Genomic DNA, 23,681 nt, shown 5'->3' with positions numbered 1-23,681 from the left:
TGTATTATCCCTGTACTGTGACATCACTGTGTGTATTATCCTGTACTGTGACATCACTGTGTGTATTATCCCTGTACTGTGACATCACTGTGTGTATTATCTCTGTACTATGACATCACTGGGTGTATTATCCCTGTACTGTGACATCACTGTGTGTATTATCCCTGTACTATGACATCACTGCGTGTATTATCTCTGTACTATGACATCACTGCGTGTATTATCCCTGTACTGTGACATCACTGTGTATTATCCTGTACTGTGACATCACTGTGTGTATTATCTCTGTACTGTGACATCACTGTGTGTATTATCTCTGTACTGTGACATCACTGTGTGCATACCTCCCAACTTTTGAAGAACCGAAAGAGGGACAAAATGTGTGGTGCGCATAGTGCACCGCGGCAAATTTAGCCCCGCCCACTTTTGTGTTGACCCCGCCCGCTTATTAATTTTTCATCTGCCCGCACACAGTATAATCCTCCTACAGTCACCCGTAAATTATATGTCCCCCCTCTATCTCTCCCCCAGTTTCATATACACCCTTCATCTGCCCCAGTTTCATGTCCCTTTTCCATCTCTGCCCCCAGATTCATGTCCCCACATCTCTGCCCCCAGATTCATGTCCCACATCTCTGCCCCCAGATTCATGTCCCTCCATCTCTGCCCCCAGATTCATGTCCCCTCCATCTCTGCCCCCAGATTCATGTCCTCTCCATCTCTGCCCCAGATTCATGCCTCCCATCTCTGCCCCCAGATTCATGTCCCCCATCTCTGTCCCCAGATTCATGTCCTCTCCATCTCTGCCCCCAGTGTCATGCCGTCCTCTCTTTCATCTGCCCCCAGATTCACGTTCCACCTCCACATTAAACTTACCTTCTCCTCCGCTCCCTCGCCGCACTCTGCCCGCCTCTCTCCCTGACACATGCGGCTGAAGCAAGGAGCTGACACAGGTCAGCTCCTCGCTTCGCTGCTGCCCGCCTCTCTCCCTGACACACGCGGCTGAAGCAGCTCGCGTGCTCGCTTCGCCGCTGCGTGTCTCTCTCGCTGACACATGCGGCTGAAGCGAGGAGCTGACCTGTGTCAGCTCCTCGCTTCGCTGCTGCCGCCGGCTCCTGGCTTGTACATCGTGTCTACAAGCCAGGAGCCGGCGGCAGCGGCAAAGCGAGGAGCTGACACAGGTCAGCTCCTCGCTTCAGCCACATGTGTCAGCGAGAGAGAGAGACGCAGCGGCGAAGCGAGCACGCGAGCTGCTTCAGCCGCGTGTGTCAGGGAGAGATGCGGGCAGCGGCGAAGCGAGGAGCTGACCTGTGTCAGCTCCTTGCTTCAGCCGCATATGTGTTCAACTCAGATCTGCGTCCTCTGGACGCAGATCTGAGTTGAAATCGGGACATACCTCCCTCCAACCGGGACCGCGGGACATGTCACCCAAATCGTGACTGTCCCGCGGAAATCGGGACGGTTGGGAGGTATGCTGTGTGTATTATCCTGTACTGTGACATCACTGTGTGTTTTATCTCTGTACTGTGACATCACTGTGTGTATTATCCCTGTACTGTGACATCACTGTGTGTATTATCCTGTACTGTGACATCACTGTGTGTATTATCTCTGTACTGTGACATCACTGCGTGTATTATCTCTGTACTGTGACATCACTGTGTGCATTATCCTGTACTGTGACATCACTGTGTGTATTATCTCTGTACTGTGACATCACTGTGTGTATTATCCTGTACTGTGACATCACTGTGTGTATTATCTCTGTACTGTGACATCACTGTGTGTATTATCTCTGTACTGTGACATCACTGTGTGTATTATCTCTGTACTGTGACATCACTGTGTGTATTATCTCTGTACTGTGACATCACTGTGTGTATTATCTCTGTACTGTGACATCACTGTGCGTATTATCTCTGTACTGTGACATCACTGTGTGTATTATCTCTGTACTGTGACATCACTGTGTGTATTATCTCTGTACTGTGACATCACTGTGTGTATTATCTCTGTACTGTGACATCACTGTGTGTATTATCCTGTACTGTGACATCACTGTGTGTATTATCCCTGTACTGTGACATCACTGTGTGTATTATCCTGTACTGTGACATCACTGTGTGTATTATCCCTGTACTGTGACATCACTGTGTGTGTTATCCTGTACTGTGACATCACTGTGTGTATTATCTCTGTACTGTGACATCACTGTGTGTATTATCCCTGTACTGTGACATCACTGTGTGTATTATCCCTGTACTGTGACAACACTGTGTGTATTATCCTGTACTGTGACATCACTGTGTGTATTATCTCTGTACTGTGATATCACTGTGTGTATTATCCTGTACTGTGACATCACTGTGTGTATTATCTCTGTACTGTGACATCACTGTGTGTATTATCTCTGTACTGTGACATCACTGTGTGTATTATCCTGTACTGTGACATTACTGTGTGTATTATGTCTGTACTGTGACATCACTGTGTGTATTATCCTGTACTGTGACATCAGTGTGTGTATTATCTCTGTACTGTGACATCACTGTGTGTATTATCCCTGTACTGTGACATCACTGTGTGTATTATCTCTGTACTGTGACATCACTGTGTGTATTATCCCTGTACTGTGACATCACTGTATTATCTCTGTACTGTGACATCACTGTGTGTATTATCCTGTACTGTGACATCACTGTGTGTATTATCCCTGTACTGTGACATCACTGTGTGTATTATCTCTGTACTGTGACATCACTGTGTGTATTATCTCTGTACTGTGACATCACTGTGTGTATTATCTCTGTGACATCACTGTGTGTATTATCTCTGTACTGTGACATCACTGTATTATCTCTGTACTGTGACATCACTGTGTGTATTATCCTGTACTGTGACATCACTGTGTGTATTATCTCTGTACTGTGACATCACTGTGTGTATTATCCCTGTACTGTGACATCACTGTATTATCTCTGTACTGTGACATCACTGTGTGTATTATCCTGTACTGTGACATCACTGTGTGTATTATCCCTGTACTGTGACATCACTGTGTGTATTATCTCTGTACTGTGACATCACTGTGTGTATTATCTCTGTACTGTGACATCACTGTGTGTATTATCTCTGTGACATCACTGTGTGTATTATCTCTGTACTGTGACATCACTGTATTATCTCTGTACTGTGACATCACTGTGTGTATTATCTCTGTACTGTGATATCACTGTGTGTATTATCTCTGTGACATCACTGTGTGTATTATCTCTGTACTGTGACATCACTGTATTATCTCTGTACTGTGACATCACTGTGTGTATTATCCTGTACTGTGACATCACTGTGTGTATTATCCCTGTACTGTGACATCACTGTGTGTATTATCTCTGTACTGTGACATCACTGTGTGTATTATCTCTGTACTGTGACATCACTGTGTGTATTATCTCTGTGACATCACTGTGTGTATTATGCCTGTACTGTGACATCACTGTATTATCTCTGTACTGTGACATCACTGTGTGTATTATCCCTGTACTGTGACATCACTGTGTGTATTATCTCTGTACTGTGACATCACTGTGTGTATTATCTCTGTACTGTGACATCACTGTGTGTATTATCTCTGTGACATCACTGTGTGTATTATCCCTGTACTGTGACATCACTGTGTATTATCCCTGTACTGTGACATCACTGTGTGTATTATCCTGTACTGTGACATCACTGTGTGTATTATCCCTGTACTGTGACATCACTGTGTGTATTATCTCTGTACTGTGACATCACTGTGTGTATTATCTCTGTACTGTGACATCACTGTGTGTATTATCTCTGTGACATCACTGTGTGTATTATCCCTGTACTGTGACATTACTATGTGCATGATTATTGTTTTAATTTATTTCTGTGTTTTCACATTGTCATGTCTATCATCTTTATGTTGTGACCAGTGGCGTAAGTAGGAATGGCGGGGCCCCGTGGCGAACTTTTGACATGGGCCCCCCCGACACGACACCGGCGCCGAAGACCTCGACCGACCCCCTCCTACGCATTTCTGCGCGTTCTATTATCCCCCATTGTGGCCCCTTAACACAGTATTATGCCCAATAGTGTCCCCTGCACACAGTATTATGCCCCATAGTGGCCCCTGCACACAGTATTATGCCCCATAGTGGCCCCTGCACACAGTATTATGCCCTACAGTGGCCCCTTAATACAGTATTATCCCCTATATTGGCCCCTTAACACAGTATTATCACCCATAGTGGCCCCTGCACACAGTATTATCCCCCATAGTGGCGCCTGCACACAGTATTATGTCCCATAGTGGCCCCTGCACACAGTATTATGCCCCATAGTGGCCCCTGCACACAGTATTATGCCCCATAGTGGCCCCTTAACACAGTATTATCCCCCATAGTGGCCCCTGCACACAGTATTATCCCCCATAGTGGCCCCTGCACACAGTATTATCCCCCATAGTGGCGCCTGCACACAGTATTATGTCCCATAGTGGCCCCTGCACACAGTATTATCCCCCATAGTGGACACCCATAAACAATTATTATACTCTGGCATCTTTTCAGACCCCAGAGTATAATAATTGGAGACCCAGGGGGGAGAAAAACATAAAAAACTATTGTTACTTACCTGTCTCCGGCTCCTACGCGGTCTTCTCCGCTGCCTTTCCTCTGCTGTCCTTGTTTAATGACGTCTGACGTCACATGACCCGGGACGCAGGCCGGGTTCATGTGACGTCAGAAAGGACGTCAGGCAGGATCGTGGAGAGGTAAGTAACATGCTTTTTATGTTTCTTACCTCTCCCGGTACGCCGATCATTATACTCGGGGGTCTTTGCAAATGATAGCAGCGGTAGCGGCTGTCACCGGGCCCCCAATGTCCCGGGCCCTGTGGCAGCCGCCTCCGCTGCTATGGCGGTAGTTACGCCACTGGTTGTGACATCTCTGTGTACTATCTCTGAGTATTGATGAAACTAAAATATTCACTAGCTGCAGAGTGGGGTTCTAGTTAAAAAGGACCTTTCATGTCCTCAGGCACCTGCGGTTTTATATACCGCTAGAAAGTCGACAGTGCGCTGAATTCAGCCATGATTTCCTTGTGGTGGATATATCAGGAGGACACTACATGTATGAGAAGATAACCGACCACAATAAGGACATCATGGCTGGTTATCAGGAGGACACTACATGTATGAGAAGATAACCTGACCACAATAAGGACATCATGGCTGGTTATCAGGAGGACACTACATGTATGAGAAGATAACCTGACCACAATAAGGACATCATGGCTGGTTATCAGGAGGACACTACATGTATGAGAAGATAACCTGACCACAATAAGGACATCATCAAATCCCAAGCTATAGAAAGTTTCAGCATTAATGGTAACATCCATTGGCAACTGATCAAGACAAAATATGTTGCCACCAATACTGTTAGAGAAAATTTCGGAAACTGCAAAATTGTTATTTACTTATATTTGCAAAATTGCTTAAAGGATTTGTCAAGGAATTCTAGGAAACCCAGGGGCAGGTGGATGAGTGTATTACAAGCAGAAAGTCATACTTGCCTATCCCCAGTGGTCCATTGCACGGTCCCGATCCTCTTTCCCTCCCATGCCAGGGCTCACCAGATTGTAAGTGGAAAGGCTTATACTGTATGACTGCTGAGACCAATCATTGGCTTCAGCAGTTGCTGGTACAGAACCTGTGACTTATCTAAGTAGTGTCCCCAATTCCACCCAACCCTGGAGGTAACTTATTGGTCTCATGTGGTCATCTTAGCTTCCAGGACTGTAATCTCCAATCTTATCTCCATCTCCTGTCTTGTGGATATGTAATACAGTGTTGGCCAAAAGTATTGGCACCCCTGCAATTCTGTCAGATAATACTCCTGTTCTTTCAGAAAATGATTGCAATCACAAACTCTTTGGTATTATTATCTTCATTTAATTTGTCTTCAATGGAAAACCACAAAAAGAATTGTCAAAAAGCCAAATTGGATATAATTCCACAACAAACATAAAAAGGGGGTGGACAAAAGTATTGGCACTGTTCGAAAAATCATGTGATGCTTCTTTAATTTGTGTAATTAACAGCACCTGTTACTTACCTGAGGCACCTAACAGGTGGTGGCAATAACTAAATCACACTTGCAGCCAGTTGAAATGGATTAAAGTTGACTCCACCTCTGTCCTGTGTGCTTGTGTGACCACATCGAGCATGGAGAAAAGAAAGAAGACCAAAGAACTGTCTGAGGACTTGAGAAGCAAAATTGTGAGGAAGCCTGAGCAATCTCAAGGCTACAAGTCCATCTCCAAAGACCTGAATGTTCCTGTGTCTACCGTGCGCAGTGTCATCAAGAAGTGTAAAGCCCATGGCACTGTGGCTAACCTCCCTAGATGTGGACGGAAAAGAAAAATTGACGAGAGATTTCAATGCAAGATTGTGCGGATGGTGGATAAAGAACCTCGACTAACATCCAAACAAGTCCAAGCTGTCCTGCAGTCCGAGGGTACAACAGTGTCACCCCGTACTATCCAGCGTCAGCGTCTGAATGAGAAGGGACTGTATGGTAGGAGACCCAGGAAGACCCCACTTCTTACCCAGAGACATAAAATAGCCAGGCTGGAGTTTGCCAAACCTTACCTGAGAAAGCCAAAACCGTTCTGGAAGAATGTTCTCTGGTCAGAGGAGACAAAAGTAGGAAAAGGCCTCAACATAGAGATTACAGGGAAAAAAAAGAGGCCTTCAAAGAAAAGAAGACGCCCCCTACAGTCAGACATGGCGGAGGGTCCCTGATGTTTTGGGGTTGCTTTGCTGCCTCTGGCACTGGACTGCTTGGCCGTGTGCATGGCATTATGAAGTCTGAAGACGACCAACACATTGTGCAGCATAATGTAGGGCCCAGTGTGAGAAAGCTGGGTCTCCCTCAGAGGTCAGGGGTCTTCCAGCAGGACAATGACCCAAAACACACTTCAGGTCAGCACTAGAAAATGGTGGTGAGAGAAAGCCCTGGAGACTTGTAAAGTGGCAGCAATGAGTCCAGCCCTGAATCCCATAGAACACCTGTGGGGGAGGGGGAGAGATCTCTTGGTGGCAGTTTGGAGAAGGCCCCCTTCACATCTCAGGGGGGACCTGGAGCAGTTTCCCAAAGAAGAAGGGTCTAAGATTCCAGCAGAGCCTTGTAAGAAACTCATTGCTGGTTACCGGAAGCGGTTGTGCGCAGTTATTGTGTCTAAAGGTTGTGCTACCAAGTATTAGGCTGAGGGCGCCAATACTTCTGTCCGCACCAGTTTTGGAGTTTTGTGTAAAATGATCAATGATGTGACTTTTTTTTTTTTTTCATTCTCTTTTGTGTTTTTTCATTGCAAGCAAAATAAATGAAGATATTACCAAAGAGTTTGTGCTTGTAATCATTATCTGGGAGAAAACGAGTATTATCTGACAGAACTGCAGGGGGGCCAATACTTTTGGCCAACACTGTAAGTTTCCACAATGACACAACCCCCTTTAACTCAGAATTCCTGAAAAGTATATGTTATAATGGGCCGCCCTTACTAATTTGACATCATGTGACTAAAAACTGAGGGAGCGGAAGCAAAAGCCAAGAGATGGCGTTGGACGTCTTGAATGGTAGGCATGGCCGTCAGATGCCGGGTGAGAGATCTGTTTCATGTATCTCTTACGGTATTTTGGATGCTGCATCATTTGTAACAATTTTAACGCTAACTAAGGACACTTTGATGAGACAGCATTTAATAAAATGCTCATTAATTTCATCATTAGCAAGGGTATGCCAAGAAGTAAGCCAGTTTCTTATGTCACGCCCAATTAGCGTCTCATGCTCGTAATCCCATTAGTATTGTTGAATTCACTAATGGAGAAACTAATGGGCATAATACCAGGGCACATTAATTGGGCATGACACCAGTTCTGGTTTTAATTATTAAACTACAATAATGAAATGCATGTTTGTGAAATATTAAATGTTTAAATAAAGCTAAAGATAGGGAAAATGTATGTGAGGAGACGGCCGCGGGTAAAACTGACTTGTTCTTTTGCACAAACAGCGCCACCTTTGTCCATAGGTTGTGACTGGTATTGCAGCTCGTCAGCGTGCAAGTGAATGGGGTTGAAGTGCAATACCGAATCCAGTCTCTGGGCAAGAGTGGCGCTGTTTCTGGCCGCAAACAGCAGACCTTTTTTGTTCATGGTAAACTTTATCATATTTCCTTCTCCGTTTATCAGTTTGAGTTATTTTTTTGCATAGAAGTCTATGGAGAGAAGAGGGGAGGGCTACAACTACTATATCCTGAGTGAGAAAGATAAGACTCTATTACTGCATAAAATGAGGATATAAATCTATTAACAGCCCCCTCCTTCTCTCCCCCTCTCCATAGACTTCTGTGTAGGAGATGTGTACAGAGATGGTTTGTATACTAATCGGTATACCAATATAAAGGAATATTTTTCTTTGTAGGATTCGGCAGTGGCCGTGACTCCCACGAACGATGACAACAGAGTCTACAATGACAATAACTGGCATCAGATCATTGTTACAAGGAAAGAAGCCTCAGGAACTATAACCGTGGATGGAAAATACTCAGGTAGACAACTCGCGTCTTAAGTCTATTTCATATTCTATTGTGTGTTCTGTGGATGTCCAGCTCTGTGTCCAGGCAATATATGGTTAATAATTAATACTTCGATTTACCAATATTCCAATCTATAGACATTTACCAGGACTGCAGGATTTGTATTTATCTAGATGAAGTGAACGGCACAATATCCGCAATGCACAGCCTGCAAATGGACAAATGTTTGCCATAAAACTTCAGATTTAAGATTTATGATCCCAGTGACTGTCATGTGTCTAGTGTTTGTCTATGAAGAATTATTGAGTCACCATTATAGTAATCCGTGTTACTGACCTGTAGCATCGCTTTCTTAAGGATCTGCCTCAGCCACAGGCAGTGGGACGGTTATTGGTGAAAACACCGGAGTGTTTGTTGGTGGCCTACCTGCAAAGTTCTCTGTCAAAAGAAAAGACATTGGTAAGAAAAAAATAAAAAACAAAAACATCATTCTCTTCTTCTTCTCTTCCTTTCCATTCATATTCTCCCTCCCTACCTACCTTCCTTCCTCCCTCCCTTCCTTATCTTCTTCCTTCCTTCCTTCCTTCCTTCCTTCCTTCCTTCCTTCCTTCCTTCCTTCCTTCCTTCCATGTTTCCCTTCTTCTCTTTATTCCTCTTTTCCTTTCTCTGCCAATCTCTTTTCTTCCTTTCCCCATGGTTTTTTCCTTTTTCATTCCCTTTTCCTTGCTCCCTTTTCTTCCTTCCTCCTTTCCTTCTTTCCCCTCCTTCCTCTCTTACTTTCTGTCTTCTATCCTTCCTTATGTTCTATCCTGTGTACTGTTTATACTTTGCTTCTTCACTTTGTCTCCTCTTTCTTCTTTCCTTTTGTTTTTTTATTCCTTTCCTTCCTTCTTTTTCACCATTCCTCATTGTATTTTCTTCATCCACTTTTTTCCTGCTCCATCCATCCAATTCACTCTGTTTGTCTTCCTTCCCTCCTCCCTTCCTTCATTACTTCCTTCCTCCCTTCTTTTGTTTAATTCTGCCTCTCTTCCTCTTTCCTTCTTCCATTTCTTCCTTTATCCATAGTTTCCTCACATTCTTCTGTCCCCTTCCCTCTTCCATAATTCTCCTTCCTTTTTTCTCCTCTCTTCCTTCTTCTCTATCCCGCCCATTATTCTTCTTTCCTTCCCTCCTCTCTTCCTTCATTACTTCCTTCCTTTTTTTCATTTATTTATTCCTCATTCCCTTTCTTCCTTTATCCTTCCTCACATTCTTCCTTACTCCTCCCTTCTTTGATATTTCTCCTTCCTTTCTTTTCTCCTCTCTTCCTTCTTCTTCTCTATCCCTCCCATTATGCTTCTTTCCTGTCTTCCTCTCTTCTCTTTCCTCTTTCCATTTCTTCCTTTACCCTTCCTCACATTCTTCCTTACACCTCCCTTCTCTTTCCTCCTTCCCTTTCTTCCTTTATCCTTCCTCACATTCTTCCTTACTCCTCCCTTCTTTGATATTTCTCCTTCCTTTCTTTTCTCCTCTCTTCCTTCTTCTTCTCTATCCCTCCCATTTTACTTCTTTCCTCTCTTCCTCCCTTCTTTTGTTTATTTTTTCCTCCCTTCTCTTTCCTCCTTCCATTTCTTCCTTTATCCTTCCTCACATTCTTCCTTACTCCTCCCTTCTTCCATATTTCTCCTTCCATTCTTTTCTCCTCTCTTCCTTCTTCTTCTTCTGTATCCCGCCCATTATCCTTCTTTACTTCCCTCCTCTCTTCCTTCATTACTTCCTTCCTTTTTTCATTTATTTATTCCTCATTCCCTTTCTTCCTTTATCCTTCCTCACATGCTTCCTTACTCCTGCCTTCTTCCATATTTCTCCTTCCATTCTTTTCTCCTCTCTTCCTTCTTCTTCTCTATCCCTCCCATTCCTTTCTTTCCTTTCCTCCTCCTCGTATGTTACCTTGATATTTGTAATTTTCTGCAGGTATTACACAGATAATCCAGAAGGGTTTTGTTGGCTGCCTTGGTGACATCTTCATACAGAGAAGTGACAGTCCTGAGGAATGGCAGCCACTGGACTGGGATGAGGCCGAAGAGCGAAGCAACGTCTATGAGAAATGGGAGGGCTGCCCGGAGTCTGTTGTGGATGGCGCGCACTTTCTAGGCTTTGGTAACATCTATGACCCTTTCTGACTCCTCCATTCTGTTTCCGGGCCCTTACTATTATAGATATAATTTTTTATTATAATTTTAGGCTTTCTTGAACTGGATTCTTCTGTATTTCCTGATGCCGGAGACATTGACATATCATTCATGTTCAAAACCGACCAGCTGAGAGGTCTCCTGCTTTTTGTATACAACATAGATGGACCAGATTATATCCTGGTATGTACAAGAATAAGTGTCCTGTGAAATAAGAGCTCTTAGTATGGGCACCCTAGATATACATGGATGTAATGGGCTGACTATTGGGGTGGGCAACATGTGTGATCAAACAGGGTGTAATACAATCATCATCCAGCCTGAGGCCAGCTCTAAATATAGCATAATAGAGTTTGCAGGGGGGCCACTGTGGGGAATAATAGTGGTTACAGGGGCCACAGTGGCCCACCCATGAACTATTATTATACTCAAGGGTCTTTTCAGACCCCCGAGTATAATAATCAGAGATCCAGGGGAGGTGAGGGAACATAATAAACACTGTTACTCACCTCTCCGAGATCTGATGTTAATCGTAACAGGCTTAGGGCTTGTATGGTAATGTCCCAGACATCACGTGGCCTGTATGGTACTGTCCCAGACGTCTGTCTATAGAACAGGATATCCTAAAATTTTCTAATATAAATGTATTTAAAATTCTGCTCGCAAACCACAACTGAGGTGCCAGTGCACTAGGAAAAACACTGTATGATTGAGGAGACACTAACCTATTTCTAATTGCAGGGCTGGGGTGATATGCTGGTTCTGGTGACGCTAACCTATCTATCTGCAGGACTGGGGTGATATGCTGGTTCTGGTGACACTAACCTATCTATCTGCAGGGCTGGGGTGATATGCTGGTTCTGGTGACAGTAACCTATCTATCTGCAGGGCTGGGGTGATATGCTGGTTCTGGTGACAGTAACCTATCTATCTGCAGGGCTGGGGTGATATGCTGGTTCTGGTGACAGTAACCTATCTATCTGCAGGGCTGGGGTGATATGCTGGTTCTGGTGACAGTAACCTATCTATCTGCAGGGCTGGGGTCTGGTGACAGTAACCTATCTATCTGCAGGGCTGGGGTGATATGCTGGTTCAGGTGACACTAACCTATCTATCTGCAGGGCTGGGGTGATATGCTGGTTCTGGTGACAGTAACCTATCTATCTGCAGGACTGGGGTGATATGCTGGTTCTGGTGACAGTAACCTATCTATCTGCAGGGCTGGGGTGATATGCTGGGGTCTGGTGACAGTAACCTATCTATCTGCAGGACTGGGGTGATATGCTGGTTCTGGTGACAGTAACCTATCTATCTGCAGGGCTGGGGTGATACGCTGGGGTCTGGTGACAGTAACCTATCTATCTGCAGGGCTGGGGTGATATGCTGGGTCTGGTGACAGTAACCTATCTATCTGCAGGGCTGGGGTGATATGCTGGGGTCTGGTGACACTAACCTATCTATCTGCAGGGCTGGGGTGATATGCTGGGGTCTGGTGACACTCTCCCTTTAACATACTAATATAACATGTTATCTCAACTGCATCGTGTACAGTGTAACATAAATTGTAATTTTGCCATTTTTATGAAAACTGCTATTCTTTTTATAGCTCTTGGAATTCGCCAATGTTGTCCTAATCTGGTTAAAGAAAACCATAAGAAGACATCTAAAGCCATTGAGTAGAATAAACTTCTGTGTCACAATGTAGATAATGCCATTGAAGCAATGTTGAAGGAGAATTTCTTAAAAGCTTATGGTTTTTGAATTGCAACAAATTTGTCCTCAATTGGTTAAACAAAACAAAAGAAAACCCTAAGGACAAACGTAGCAAGCTTTATCTTGACATTGATGACCTGCTGTAGCGAGAACTAATGTCTTTGAAAGAGGTGAATAAAGTTCTGTGTCACCATGCAGATTAAATGTCAAGGTAAACTTTGCTATTTCTGTAGGATAAAATCAATTTTTCCAAACTTTAAAAAAAAAAAAAAATCGGAAACATTTTCTGACTTTTGCTGCAGCCCATTGTGGTGTTGGAGTTTGCATCCTATTAATTAAAGTAAGTGCTATCCAATAATGTGAATGTACTGCAGATAAAGGCAGATGTAAATCTTACATATAATCATGAATATTTCCACCTTTGCCCTGGTGGTCATTGCTCCAATGAGTGCTTTATTTAATTAATAAGGACAATCTATGGAGCTCGAAGGTCTCCTCCCCTCGGGTGAATGAACTCATGCATATGTAAGTGCTAGATTTCCAAAATAAAGCTTCTTTAAAGGTGCCCATTGCTTTCAATAGCGGCTAGTCAAACACTTGTTCGGCCAATGGGTATTCCTTCCAAGCTCAACTGGGAACTGGGTCAACTGGGAATGCGGAAAAGGAGAAGAAGTTGCTTCTACCTTCCTCTGGCAAGGAATTCTCTCCCTTGAGAACATAGAATTGGGCTTGTTGAAATGTAACACGTCGATCCGTTGTGTTTTTTTCCTGACCTAGGCCAACAAACACAACTGGAAATCCAATACACGTGACATGGCTGGTCAGTCTATAATTGGCCCATTTTGTCTGCCATTGTCTAATGTTTATGTCAACGAGAGATGAGGGGATTAATTTGGCAGGAATCAAATTTGTGACAAATTTCTCAAAAGTTTTGGATTCCACTGAATCAGAAGTTTTTGGAATTTGTCCCCCCCCCCCCATCCTAAATCACATGATGTAAACCTTCCAGTGATGGCTTTAAGATGGTTGAAATCGTGTGGTTTAGGTTAAGAAATTATTTCTCAGGGTGGTTGGTAAACTTTTAGTTTGGGTAATCCATCCCCCCAAAAAAAAAATATAAACATTTTAAATTGCTCATCTCGTTCTCTCAGAAGACATAACATTTCTGTATATATAGAGTTGGATCCATCGTAGATGTTCTAGACTGGGTATATCATTTCCGTGAGCTTGGCTTGTTTCACAGAGTAGTCATCCTCCTTTTTTAGGTTGCCCTGAGATTAGGACTCAAGGATCTGAAAAACATGGATTGCCATGTGCACTGGACAAAACGTAGAGCTGATATTGTGACCCAAACACATCATAACAGCCACTGAGTGGCCACCGATAGCAGCTAGTGCATAACCAACTCCCAATTCTTCTTTTGTTTCAGAGCTGGTCATCCCATACCACAAACTTCAGGATTGGCAAACTCCTGCAACCACGTTGTACGCCATTTTAATACTGAATTATTTTTTTCTTACAGGTTCAGTTAGACAATGGGAACCTTACCGTAAAATATAACAGTAACTCCTCGCTGATCCAAGTCAGTCTTTGGGCCGGGCTTTCATACTGTGATGGTCGATGGAACCAAATATCGGTCAAAAAGGAGGGTGAACTTTTTTGCGTACGGCTCAATAACTTGATAGAACGGATGGTGGAGCCTGAAGCTCTTGAGATAAAGCTTGACTCTCCGGTCTTCATTGGAGGAGTCCCAGAGTCCGTACAAAACTTATTTCCAGAACTTCATAGGCAACAAGGTAAGATTAGGGAATTTAGAGAGAGGTTTGTTGTGAGTGAAGAGACCGCCGTATTAGAGACCATGGACATCAGTGGTGGGGTCATCTCCTTAATGTTCCTCTCTATGGATCAGAATGGAGAGCTGGTAATGAGGCAGCTCTCACTTTAGTAGACTCTGTCCATCCATACATTGCATGACATACCAGAACAATGTCAAGAACACATGTTTTCTTCCGTCTTCCTCACCTTTCTTCAAATTTTGTGAAGGACTTAAATTTCTCATGAATTGCCATTGTCATGTCTTACTAGCAAAACTCATGACAGATGGAATTTACAATACAGTTCAGTTTTGCTTTCTCCTTAAAGTGGTCCTGGTATAGGTGACAACTGACCAGAAGTCAAGAGACACTGGTGCAAAGTGGCGAGGGTCAGGCAAGGGAGTGCTCAAGTATGGGCCAAGGTCATGGCGGGGCAGAGTACTTTAGTAAACAGGTAGAAGGTCAGGATTGGTTGCACAGGTTCATAGGTCAGAGACAAGCCAGGGTCAGACACAGGAGATCGGGAAAATTAGGTCAAGATCAGAACCAGGTCAAAAGGGAAGAAGCTGTGGGGAAAAGAGGTATGTTGGTGTCTGTACCCTTTAGAAGAAAGAATATGTGGACCCAGAATGCCAACATTATAGGCAGGGCGTAACCCAGTAGCTGGCCCCATCATCTTAAGTGGGACCATGGTACAGTTGTCTAACCCTTATCTATATGAGACAACACCTCTAATCCTTATCAGGATCACTGATGGGTAATTCACCTTCATCCTCCTCCTAGCACTCCATGTAACAAGTTTCGTACACCCGTGCCCCTTCGATTCCACCCCACAGATTGATGTAGTGTGAGGCTGCATGTACAATGAATGCTATTAGAGAGGGGACTCTCCAGGGATGGCTACCAAAATCTGTTATCAAGTGAAAACTACAGAGAGCCTTATTGAAATACATGATCTGGATACAGCTCCCCCGAGGCTTCTGTCTACATCATAATTTGCTTCTTATTACTTAGTCTTCACGACCTGAGAACTTTTCAAAGAGACAGAAAATGCTGAGCCGGCAATTATTTCTTCTTCTCTCGGTGAAGGATGTTTCTACGACGTGAAAGTCACTGCCTATTGTTATTGTCTCTATTGTTTAGAGACATAAATTTATGGTATTAACATGTAATATGGAAATTACTAATAGAAGAATCTATAAGGCAGAGTAGAGATCTGCAGTCATGAATGTGTCTATCTATCTATCTATCTATCTATCTATCTATTTATCTATCTCCTATCTATCTATCTATCTATCTATCTATCTATCTATCTATCTATCGATCTATCTCCTATCTATCTATCTATCTATCTATCTATCTATCTATCTCCTATCTATCTATCTATCTATCTATCTATCGATCGATCTATCTCCTATCTATCTATCTATCTATCTATCTATCTATCTATCTATCTATCTATCTCTACCAATTAAACTACCTATCCTGTATCTAAAATATCTATCTGTATATATGTCTATTTATATCTAATATTTATCATATATTTAAAATCTATGTGTCTATCTATCTGAAATATATATGTCTGTCTCTCTATCTCTGTGTTATATGGCTATTGCATTATACTATATGTTATATGCCTGGTATACTATACTGTCAGTTATATGACCAGTATATTATACATTGTATTATATGACTGGTACATTATACTATGTGTTATATGACCGGTAGGGACATGATACATTACTGTATATTATATGGTTGGTAGATTATACATTGTATTATATGACTGATACATTATACTATGTGTTATATCACCAGTATATTATACATTGTATTATATGACCAGTGCATGATATTCAATGTATTATATGACCGTTAAATTATACAATGTATTATATGACTGGTACATTATACTATGTGTTATATGACCAGTACATCATACATTACTGTATATTATATGGCTGGTACATTATACATTGTATTATATGATGGTACATTATACATTGTATTATATGATGGTACATTATACTATTTGTTATATGACCGGTACATCATACATTACTGTATATTATATGGCTGGTACATTATCCATTGTATTACATGACCGGTACTGTATACTATGTGTTGTATGGCTGGTACATTATCCATTGTATTATATGACCAGTACATTATACTATATGTTATATGACCGGTACATGATACATTACTGTATATTATATGACTGGTACATTATCCATTGTATTATATGACCAGTACATTATACTATGTGTTATATCACCAGTACATTATACATTGTATTATATGATGGTACATTATACATTGTATTATATGATGGTACATTATACTATTTGTTATATGACCAGTACATTATACTATGTGTTATATGACCGGTACATGATACATTACTGTATATTATATGACTGGTACATTATCCATTGTATTATATGACCAGTACATTATACTATGTGTTATATCACCAGTACATTATACATTGTATTATATGATGGTACATTATACATTGTATTATATGATGGTACATTATACTATTTGTTATATAACCAGTACATTATACTATGTGTTATATGACCAGTACATCATACATTACTGTATATTATATGACTGGTACATTATATTATGTGTTATATGGCTGGTACATTATATTATGTGTTATATGACCAGAACATTATACATTACTGTATATTATATGGCTGGTACATTGTACATTGTATTATATGACTGATACATTATACTATGTGTTATATCACCAATACATTGTATTATATGATGGTACATTATACTATGTGTTATATGACCAGTACATCATACTTTACTGTATATTATATGGCTGGTACATTGTACATTGTATTATATGACTGGTACATTATACTATGTGTTATGTGACATCTCTATTTTATGTGTCCCACAAACCCTTGTCACCTAATCTTATCAAACAAGCTGCAAAATCCGACTCCAAATAATCTATTTAAATGAATGCACGGTCATGTCCGCCTCCTCGCACCCGCCGCAGTTCACGGGATCAGCTTTTATCTATATGAAGTTGGGACGTTTTAATTTCTGGGCTTAATTAGGAATGATTCATACAATGATGAGTATATGACCAGTAGATAAAAGCGGGAGGCGGCCGTGATAGAGGACGCCGTATATGAAATGTAATTACAAGGGAAGGATGCATCAATAATAGTTTTCAGATCATTGTCATCGCCTAGAAAATAGAATTGAATGGCGCAAAGCACTCTGGGTAGTCAGCTAGTCTCCAGTTTTCAATCTGATTTATCTGTAGAGGTGAAGAGGATCAAGACACGTCCAGGTGTAGTGAAGAGGCGGCACGTTTACATGTAGCAGAGGGGAATTTGTAACATTGACATCTTCAATCTCAATGAGTTACGATAACCATCAGGTTTACCAGCAGTCCCATGTAAAATCAAAGACTACATCCCAATACCAAGCTCCACCATCTATACCAGGACAGGACATCTTTGGGCAAAATTTCTGTTTTACCCTGTATTCCATGCACGTATGGGACAGCTCGAAAGAATCAAGAGAGCAAGAATGCCCCCCTTACATTAGACCCAAGAGAGCAGCTGCAAAGAGTGACCTTTACTCTTGGGTCCTCCACAGTAAGAGAGAGCAGTTCTTGCAATGGAGGACACGAGCAGTGAACAGCTTAAAAGAGCAAGCACTTCACGGGAGGACCCAATGGCAGAGAACATCTAGAAAGAGCAAACTTATGGAGGACTCGAGAGTAAAGAAAAGACTAAAAGAGTAAAGACTCTTAGAGAATAGATAGAATAGCAATCACTTTTGCTCTGGAGGACCCGAGGTTAGAGAGTAGCTTAAAAGAGCAAACACTTGGAGAACCCAAGAGCACCTAGAAAGATGGAATAACTTTGCCGTGGAGGAGCTACAAAGCGAGAACAATCTTTTCTTGGAGGACAGAATAGAGTCAGTCATACTCTTGCTCTTGAGTTCTCTTGATGTAACTCTCTGGTAGTCCTGTGTTTTAAAGTAGAACTTTGTAAGAGGTGCCATCTTGACCCCGCATGGCAGGCAGACAACAAGTAAAGTATGAAAGATACTGGCACCCGGAAGACAACACCATACAGCATTACTGTTATGGTCTGGGGATCCTTGACCACGGACTGGCCCCTGACTGATAACTTCTCAGTACAGTACTGGAAAAACACACCAAAAGAAAACAAAAATCGGAAGTATGAGCAGTTTGGACTTCTAGTGTGGATCCTCCTACACCCTGCCTCGCACAACTAGAAGTAGCCGTGGGCCCGACTAACTTGCCTGAATGGGCACGAGCACAGCCGGAGAAGTAGCTAACCTACCAAGGGAAATAGAGCCCCTGTCTAGCTTCACGTTTACGAAGGAGAGGCAGATACAGAACAAGCCCCCCACGGATGTCCAGACGCGGACTAACGGTGAACATGAGTAACGCAAAAGCATAGGGAGAAAATAAACGTGAAACACAGAATAACTGAACTAAGCAAGGGATAGGAAAAAACAGAACTTAGGATCACACACAAAAACCCCTGTCCTGTGTGAACAGGAGCAAGAAACCGGATGGGCCGGGATGCAGATGGTGGCAGCTTCAGACAACAGACCATTACTGGAGACAGGAACAGACGTTTAAGACCGGCCTCAGATAGCATGTGCAACAGCCTTATATAGTAAGAGAAGGCCTCGCCCATGGCCTGTAAAGTATTCAGCACTGCAGAGAACTTAACCCCTTCAGAGGCCAAGACACACCAGGCACTGATCCACCAGGCCACTCACCACGTGACCCACGCCCGAGTGCCAGAGCAGAAACAGCATGTCTGGTGTGAACATTCCCCTGCCGTGCATCAGGTGATTCACGCGCTGAATGCCGTCCGGACACTCTGCGCCTGAACCTAACAGGCCGAGACTGCTGAGACCGGGTCATAACAATTACAGACCTTGGTACACCTAAAGCCACAGTTTGACAGTTGTTTCCTCACTATGGACAGTCCTATAGAGGTCAAAGTGCACCATTTCATGTGTTTTGACCAAGTTGCAGAGTGTTCAATAGCAATCCTTCTGCTATTACTACAGCTTCTGTACATACTAGGCCAAGATTGGTTGTCAAATGAACCCTGGGAGACTATGCATGGGAGGAGAAGGAGGCTCCGTCCCAACAGGTGTGCCACTGAAGATGGGATATCTCCATAGTGAAAGCCTCTTCTGTTTGAGTTGATGTCCTGTGTTCTTTTAAAGAAGCTTCAGTATAAAGTTATATGAAGGATCTTCTTTTACTGCCACTCGCCGTTACTCTACAGCACGTCCTCACACTCCACATTACACTCAGCTCATTGAGATTTTACAGGTACAGCAGTAGTGAGGATCATTGTGTCCCAGATGTCCCTACTGCTGACCATAGATGGTGTCTATCAGATCTAATACAGGAAGTCACAGACTATACTGACTTCAGAATAATCCATGAGCCTGAGCAATGAGCCATGTCTTATTATCACACGACAAGGTGCACAGTCACTCATATACACTCACTACATTGTTAGAATTGCACATGACGCGTTTCTTCTCTCCTCTCCAGGTTTTGGTGGTTGTATGAAGGACGTTAGTTTTACGCAAGGTGCCGTAGTTAACATTGTGTCCGCGTCCACCTCTGTGGTCAGGGTGAGTCTGGATGGATGTCCGTCATCTGACAGGTCGCTGAACTGTAGAGGGAATGACTCGACCATCATCTACAGGGGGAAAGAGGAAGAAGCCCATGACCACAGCGTCCAACCATTTACAGGTATGAAGAATGGAGACTGTGTATACAAAGTATCATCAGCAGTGACTGAGCCAATGAGGTTTTAGACTTGGAAGCCATATCATACATATATAGTTACATAGTTACATAGTTGATGAGGTTGGATAAAGACATTAGTCCATCAAGTCCAACCAATCCTTTGGAGCACTTGAACCCCAGAAATTTATATAACCTTACCTTCTTCAGGGTCAAAGTTGCCCAGTTATCCCAGAATTTCAGAGCCCCTGCATTCTTCAATCCCATGGTAACATCTATAAGTGGATACATCATTATAATATATTATTTGACAATAATCCATAGTGATTTATTACAAAATCATGAACTACATCTGCATTAGGGTTGAGCGATAGGGATCGGAAAAGATCAGATCCCGATCGGCGATCAGGCAAATTTCACGATCGGGGTCGGCTGGAAAATGATCGGAAATCGGATTTTGAAATCTCAAGATCGGCTCAACCCTACAAGTGACTTTTCCCATAGAGAAGCATTGACTAGGGCTGAGCGATCGGGATCGGCTGGAAAATCGATCCTGAAATCTCAAGATCGGCTCAAGCCCAATCTTCATGTGACCTTTTTGGTGCAGTAACTGACTACAGTGCAGACAACATGGCTAAAACAGAAGACAAAATAAATGACATTTTTGTGATATCTATGTTTACATTTGGATTTTTCTAGAATACTTGTATCGCGTGATCGCCTCGAATGAAGGAGGATCCGGAGCTAGCCCTTGGCATCGAGGTCGCTCTAAAGCAGCATGTAAGTAGATCTCCTCAAAGGTCATAGATATATATTGTATTCTTGTGTTCTAATACTCTAAGTGGATTTAGGCCAAATTGATATTTCTATTTCTATTAAGGTCTATGGGCTGGTGATTTGCTTTTGGCTAATATGAAGTACGCAGTCGGCTACTTCCAGCACTCCCACTAAAGTGAATGGGAGCAGGGGACATCTTCACTGCTAGGGTTTTGGCTGTATTCACAATGGTCAGACCCCTTTGTAGCACTTTAATCCTCTATGTTATGGACAGAGGATACAAGTTTTTTTTTTTTTTTAAATGTAGATTGTGAGCCCCATATATTTTTTTGTTTCCTATCAGTATGTCTTTGTAGAATGGGAGGAAATCCACACAAACATGTGGAGAACATACAAACTCCTTGCAGATATTGTTCCTGGTGAGATTCGAACCCAGGACTCCAGTGCTGCAATGCTAACCACTGAGGCACCGTGTTCCCCTGAGGATAAACGTTTTTGTGACAATAAATAACACCTTAATTCCTTAAGGACTGGACAGCGCTGCTTTAGGGTAAAGAGAATATAAAATCTATATTTATGTGTATTTTATAGTGCCACCTAGTGGGCAAATTCTTCTAGAAGTTCTTAACCTAAGTGGATCCAGTGTGGAGGTGACCTGGGAAAGACCTGCTGGGATCAGAGGAATTATCGAACAGTATATTTTGACGGCAGAACCTAAGAACAACCCAAGTATATCTACAACCCAAGCTGTATTTCTGGACACCACCCAGATCAATGGTAAGTCTCAACAATACAGTGTTATCGACTATGGTGGGCCAGCTATAATATTTGCTTAGTTTTTGTACAAATTTGTTCATTTCAAGGAATTTCAATATATATGTTTGATATTGAACCCTTGTGTCATACCTCACCCCGCCATAGCTTTGGACTATCCTTTTAATTAGTTCATGGCCAGGGGTGGATTGGCAACATACACCACCAGCCAACTGTCTAGATGCTAAAAATGGGCCATTCAGTGGCAAGCTACCTGTCCCGAGACCCCCAGAGTATTAGTGGAGGCCCAGGTGAGGTATCAAAAATAACAGAACCGTTATATTTGCTTTTCCTGGGCATCCGGCAATTTCCAAGCCTCCTCCTCTAGCCCTTTGCTGGCAACGTAATGACCTAAGAATACAATATCAGCATTTACATATGGTGCCTTACATAAGACGGCTGGCTCTTCCTCTAGTCTTGTGTACAGTAATTTTACACAGGACTACTCTGGGGTCTAGAGTATGGAGGCCCAGAGGAGGTGCGGAAACAACACTGATACTCCTCTTCTCTTACCTTTTCTGGAGTCCTTTCGGCCCAAATAAAACAGGGGGACCTACCTCATGATTCGAGAAATTATACTCGCAAGGTTTGACTAAATACTCTTGTCAAACAGTAGTCAATAAAGGCGCTTATCCCGAAAGACGGGCTAACTACTTAAAGGGAGTTTTCATCAGAACCCAGCCTATCAACCAAGCCCTATGTAACTTAGCCCATAGCCGCTAATTAGGGTTGAGCCGATCTTGAGATTTAAAGGGATTCTACCATTAAAAAATCTTTTTTCTGTGGCTAACACGTCGGAGTAGCCTTTAGAAAGACTATTCGTCTCCTACCTTTAGATGGGATCTCCGGCGCCGTTCCTTAGTAATACCGGTTTTTACCGGTATGTAAATTAGTTCTCTGGCAGCAATGGGGGCGGGCCCCAGTGCTGAAAATGCGATGAGGGTGTCCCACCGCTGCCCGAGAACAGGATCCTGCGCCACCTCTATCCGACAGAGGCGGCGCAGGATCTAGCCGACAGAGGTGAAGCCACCGAAGAAAGAAGGGGAGGATCCAGCAGAAGATAGAGGCGGTGCAGGATCCTGTTCTCGGGCAGCGGTGGGGACGCCCTCATCGCATCTTCAGCGCTGGGGCCGGCCCCCATCACAGCCAGAGAACTAATTTACATACCGGTAAAAACCGGTATTACTAAGGAACGGCGTGGCCGAGATCCCATCTAAAGGTAAGAGACGAATAGCCTTTCTAAAGGCTATTCCGACATGTTAGCCACAGAAAAAAGATTTTTAATGCTAGAATCCCTTTAAGGATCCATTTTAAAATCCGATTTTTGATCATTTTCCAGCCTATCCCGATCGAGATTGTGAAATTTCCTCAATTGCCGATCGGAATCCGATCTTTTCCGATCCCGATCGCTCAACCCTGGTCAATGCTTCTCTATGGGAAAAGTCATTTTTAGGATTGAGCCGATGTTGAGATTTCAGAATCCGATTTCCGATCATTTTCCAGCTGATCCCGATTGCAATCGTGAAATTTGCTCGATCGATGATCGGGATACGATCTTTTCCGATCCCGATCGCTCAATCCTGGTCAATGCTTCTCTATGGGAAAAGTCATTTTTAGGATTGAACCAATATTGAGATTTCAGAATCTGATTTCCGATCATTTTCCAGATCGTGAAGTTTGCTCAATCGCCGATCGGGATCCGATCTTTTCCGATCGCTCCACCCTACCGCCAATCATGACACAGCTTTTATTTATTATAATGCTCTTGAAAAATGAAAGCTGCTCCATGATTGGTTGATGTGCACAGACAGGTTGATAAATCTACATGTGTGAACTTTATAGTACTAAAAAAGGAAGTCCAGGTGTGAACATGCCCTCTAAGTGGCAAAAACAGGGCCACGTCCTATAACAAATCCTTAGTATTTTCACTGAAATTCTAATGGACTCTTCCTTCTACTCTCCGCC

General features: G+C 42.8%; 1 protein-coding gene across 1 annotated transcript in view; it reads left to right on the top strand.

The window, feature by feature from the left end:
• The window catches only part of USH2A (usherin), a 514,207-nt gene that overhangs the window by 212,941 nt on the left and 277,585 nt on the right, over positions 1 to 23,681 (top strand). The window contains exons 23-30 of the mRNA XM_075267084.1: positions 8,514 to 8,640; positions 8,986 to 9,087; positions 10,585 to 10,770; positions 10,855 to 10,985; positions 14,038 to 14,311; positions 19,929 to 20,132; positions 20,826 to 20,906; positions 21,495 to 21,680. Of these exons, the coding sequence (XP_075123185.1) occupies positions 8,514 to 8,640; positions 8,986 to 9,087; positions 10,585 to 10,770; positions 10,855 to 10,985; positions 14,038 to 14,311; positions 19,929 to 20,132; positions 20,826 to 20,906; positions 21,495 to 21,680 (1,291 nt within the window). The remainder of the gene's footprint in view (positions 1 to 8,513; positions 8,641 to 8,985; positions 9,088 to 10,584; positions 10,771 to 10,854; positions 10,986 to 14,037; positions 14,312 to 19,928; positions 20,133 to 20,825; positions 20,907 to 21,494; positions 21,681 to 23,681) is intronic.

The sequence above is a fragment of the Leptodactylus fuscus genome, chromosome 3, assembly GCF_031893055.1.
Source record: "Leptodactylus fuscus isolate aLepFus1 chromosome 3, aLepFus1.hap2, whole genome shotgun sequence".
NCBI classification, from domain to species: Eukaryota; Metazoa; Chordata; class Amphibia; order Anura; family Leptodactylidae; genus Leptodactylus; species Leptodactylus fuscus.
Note: the sequence above shows the minus strand (reverse complement) of the source record. Positions and strands in the feature narration are given on the sequence as shown.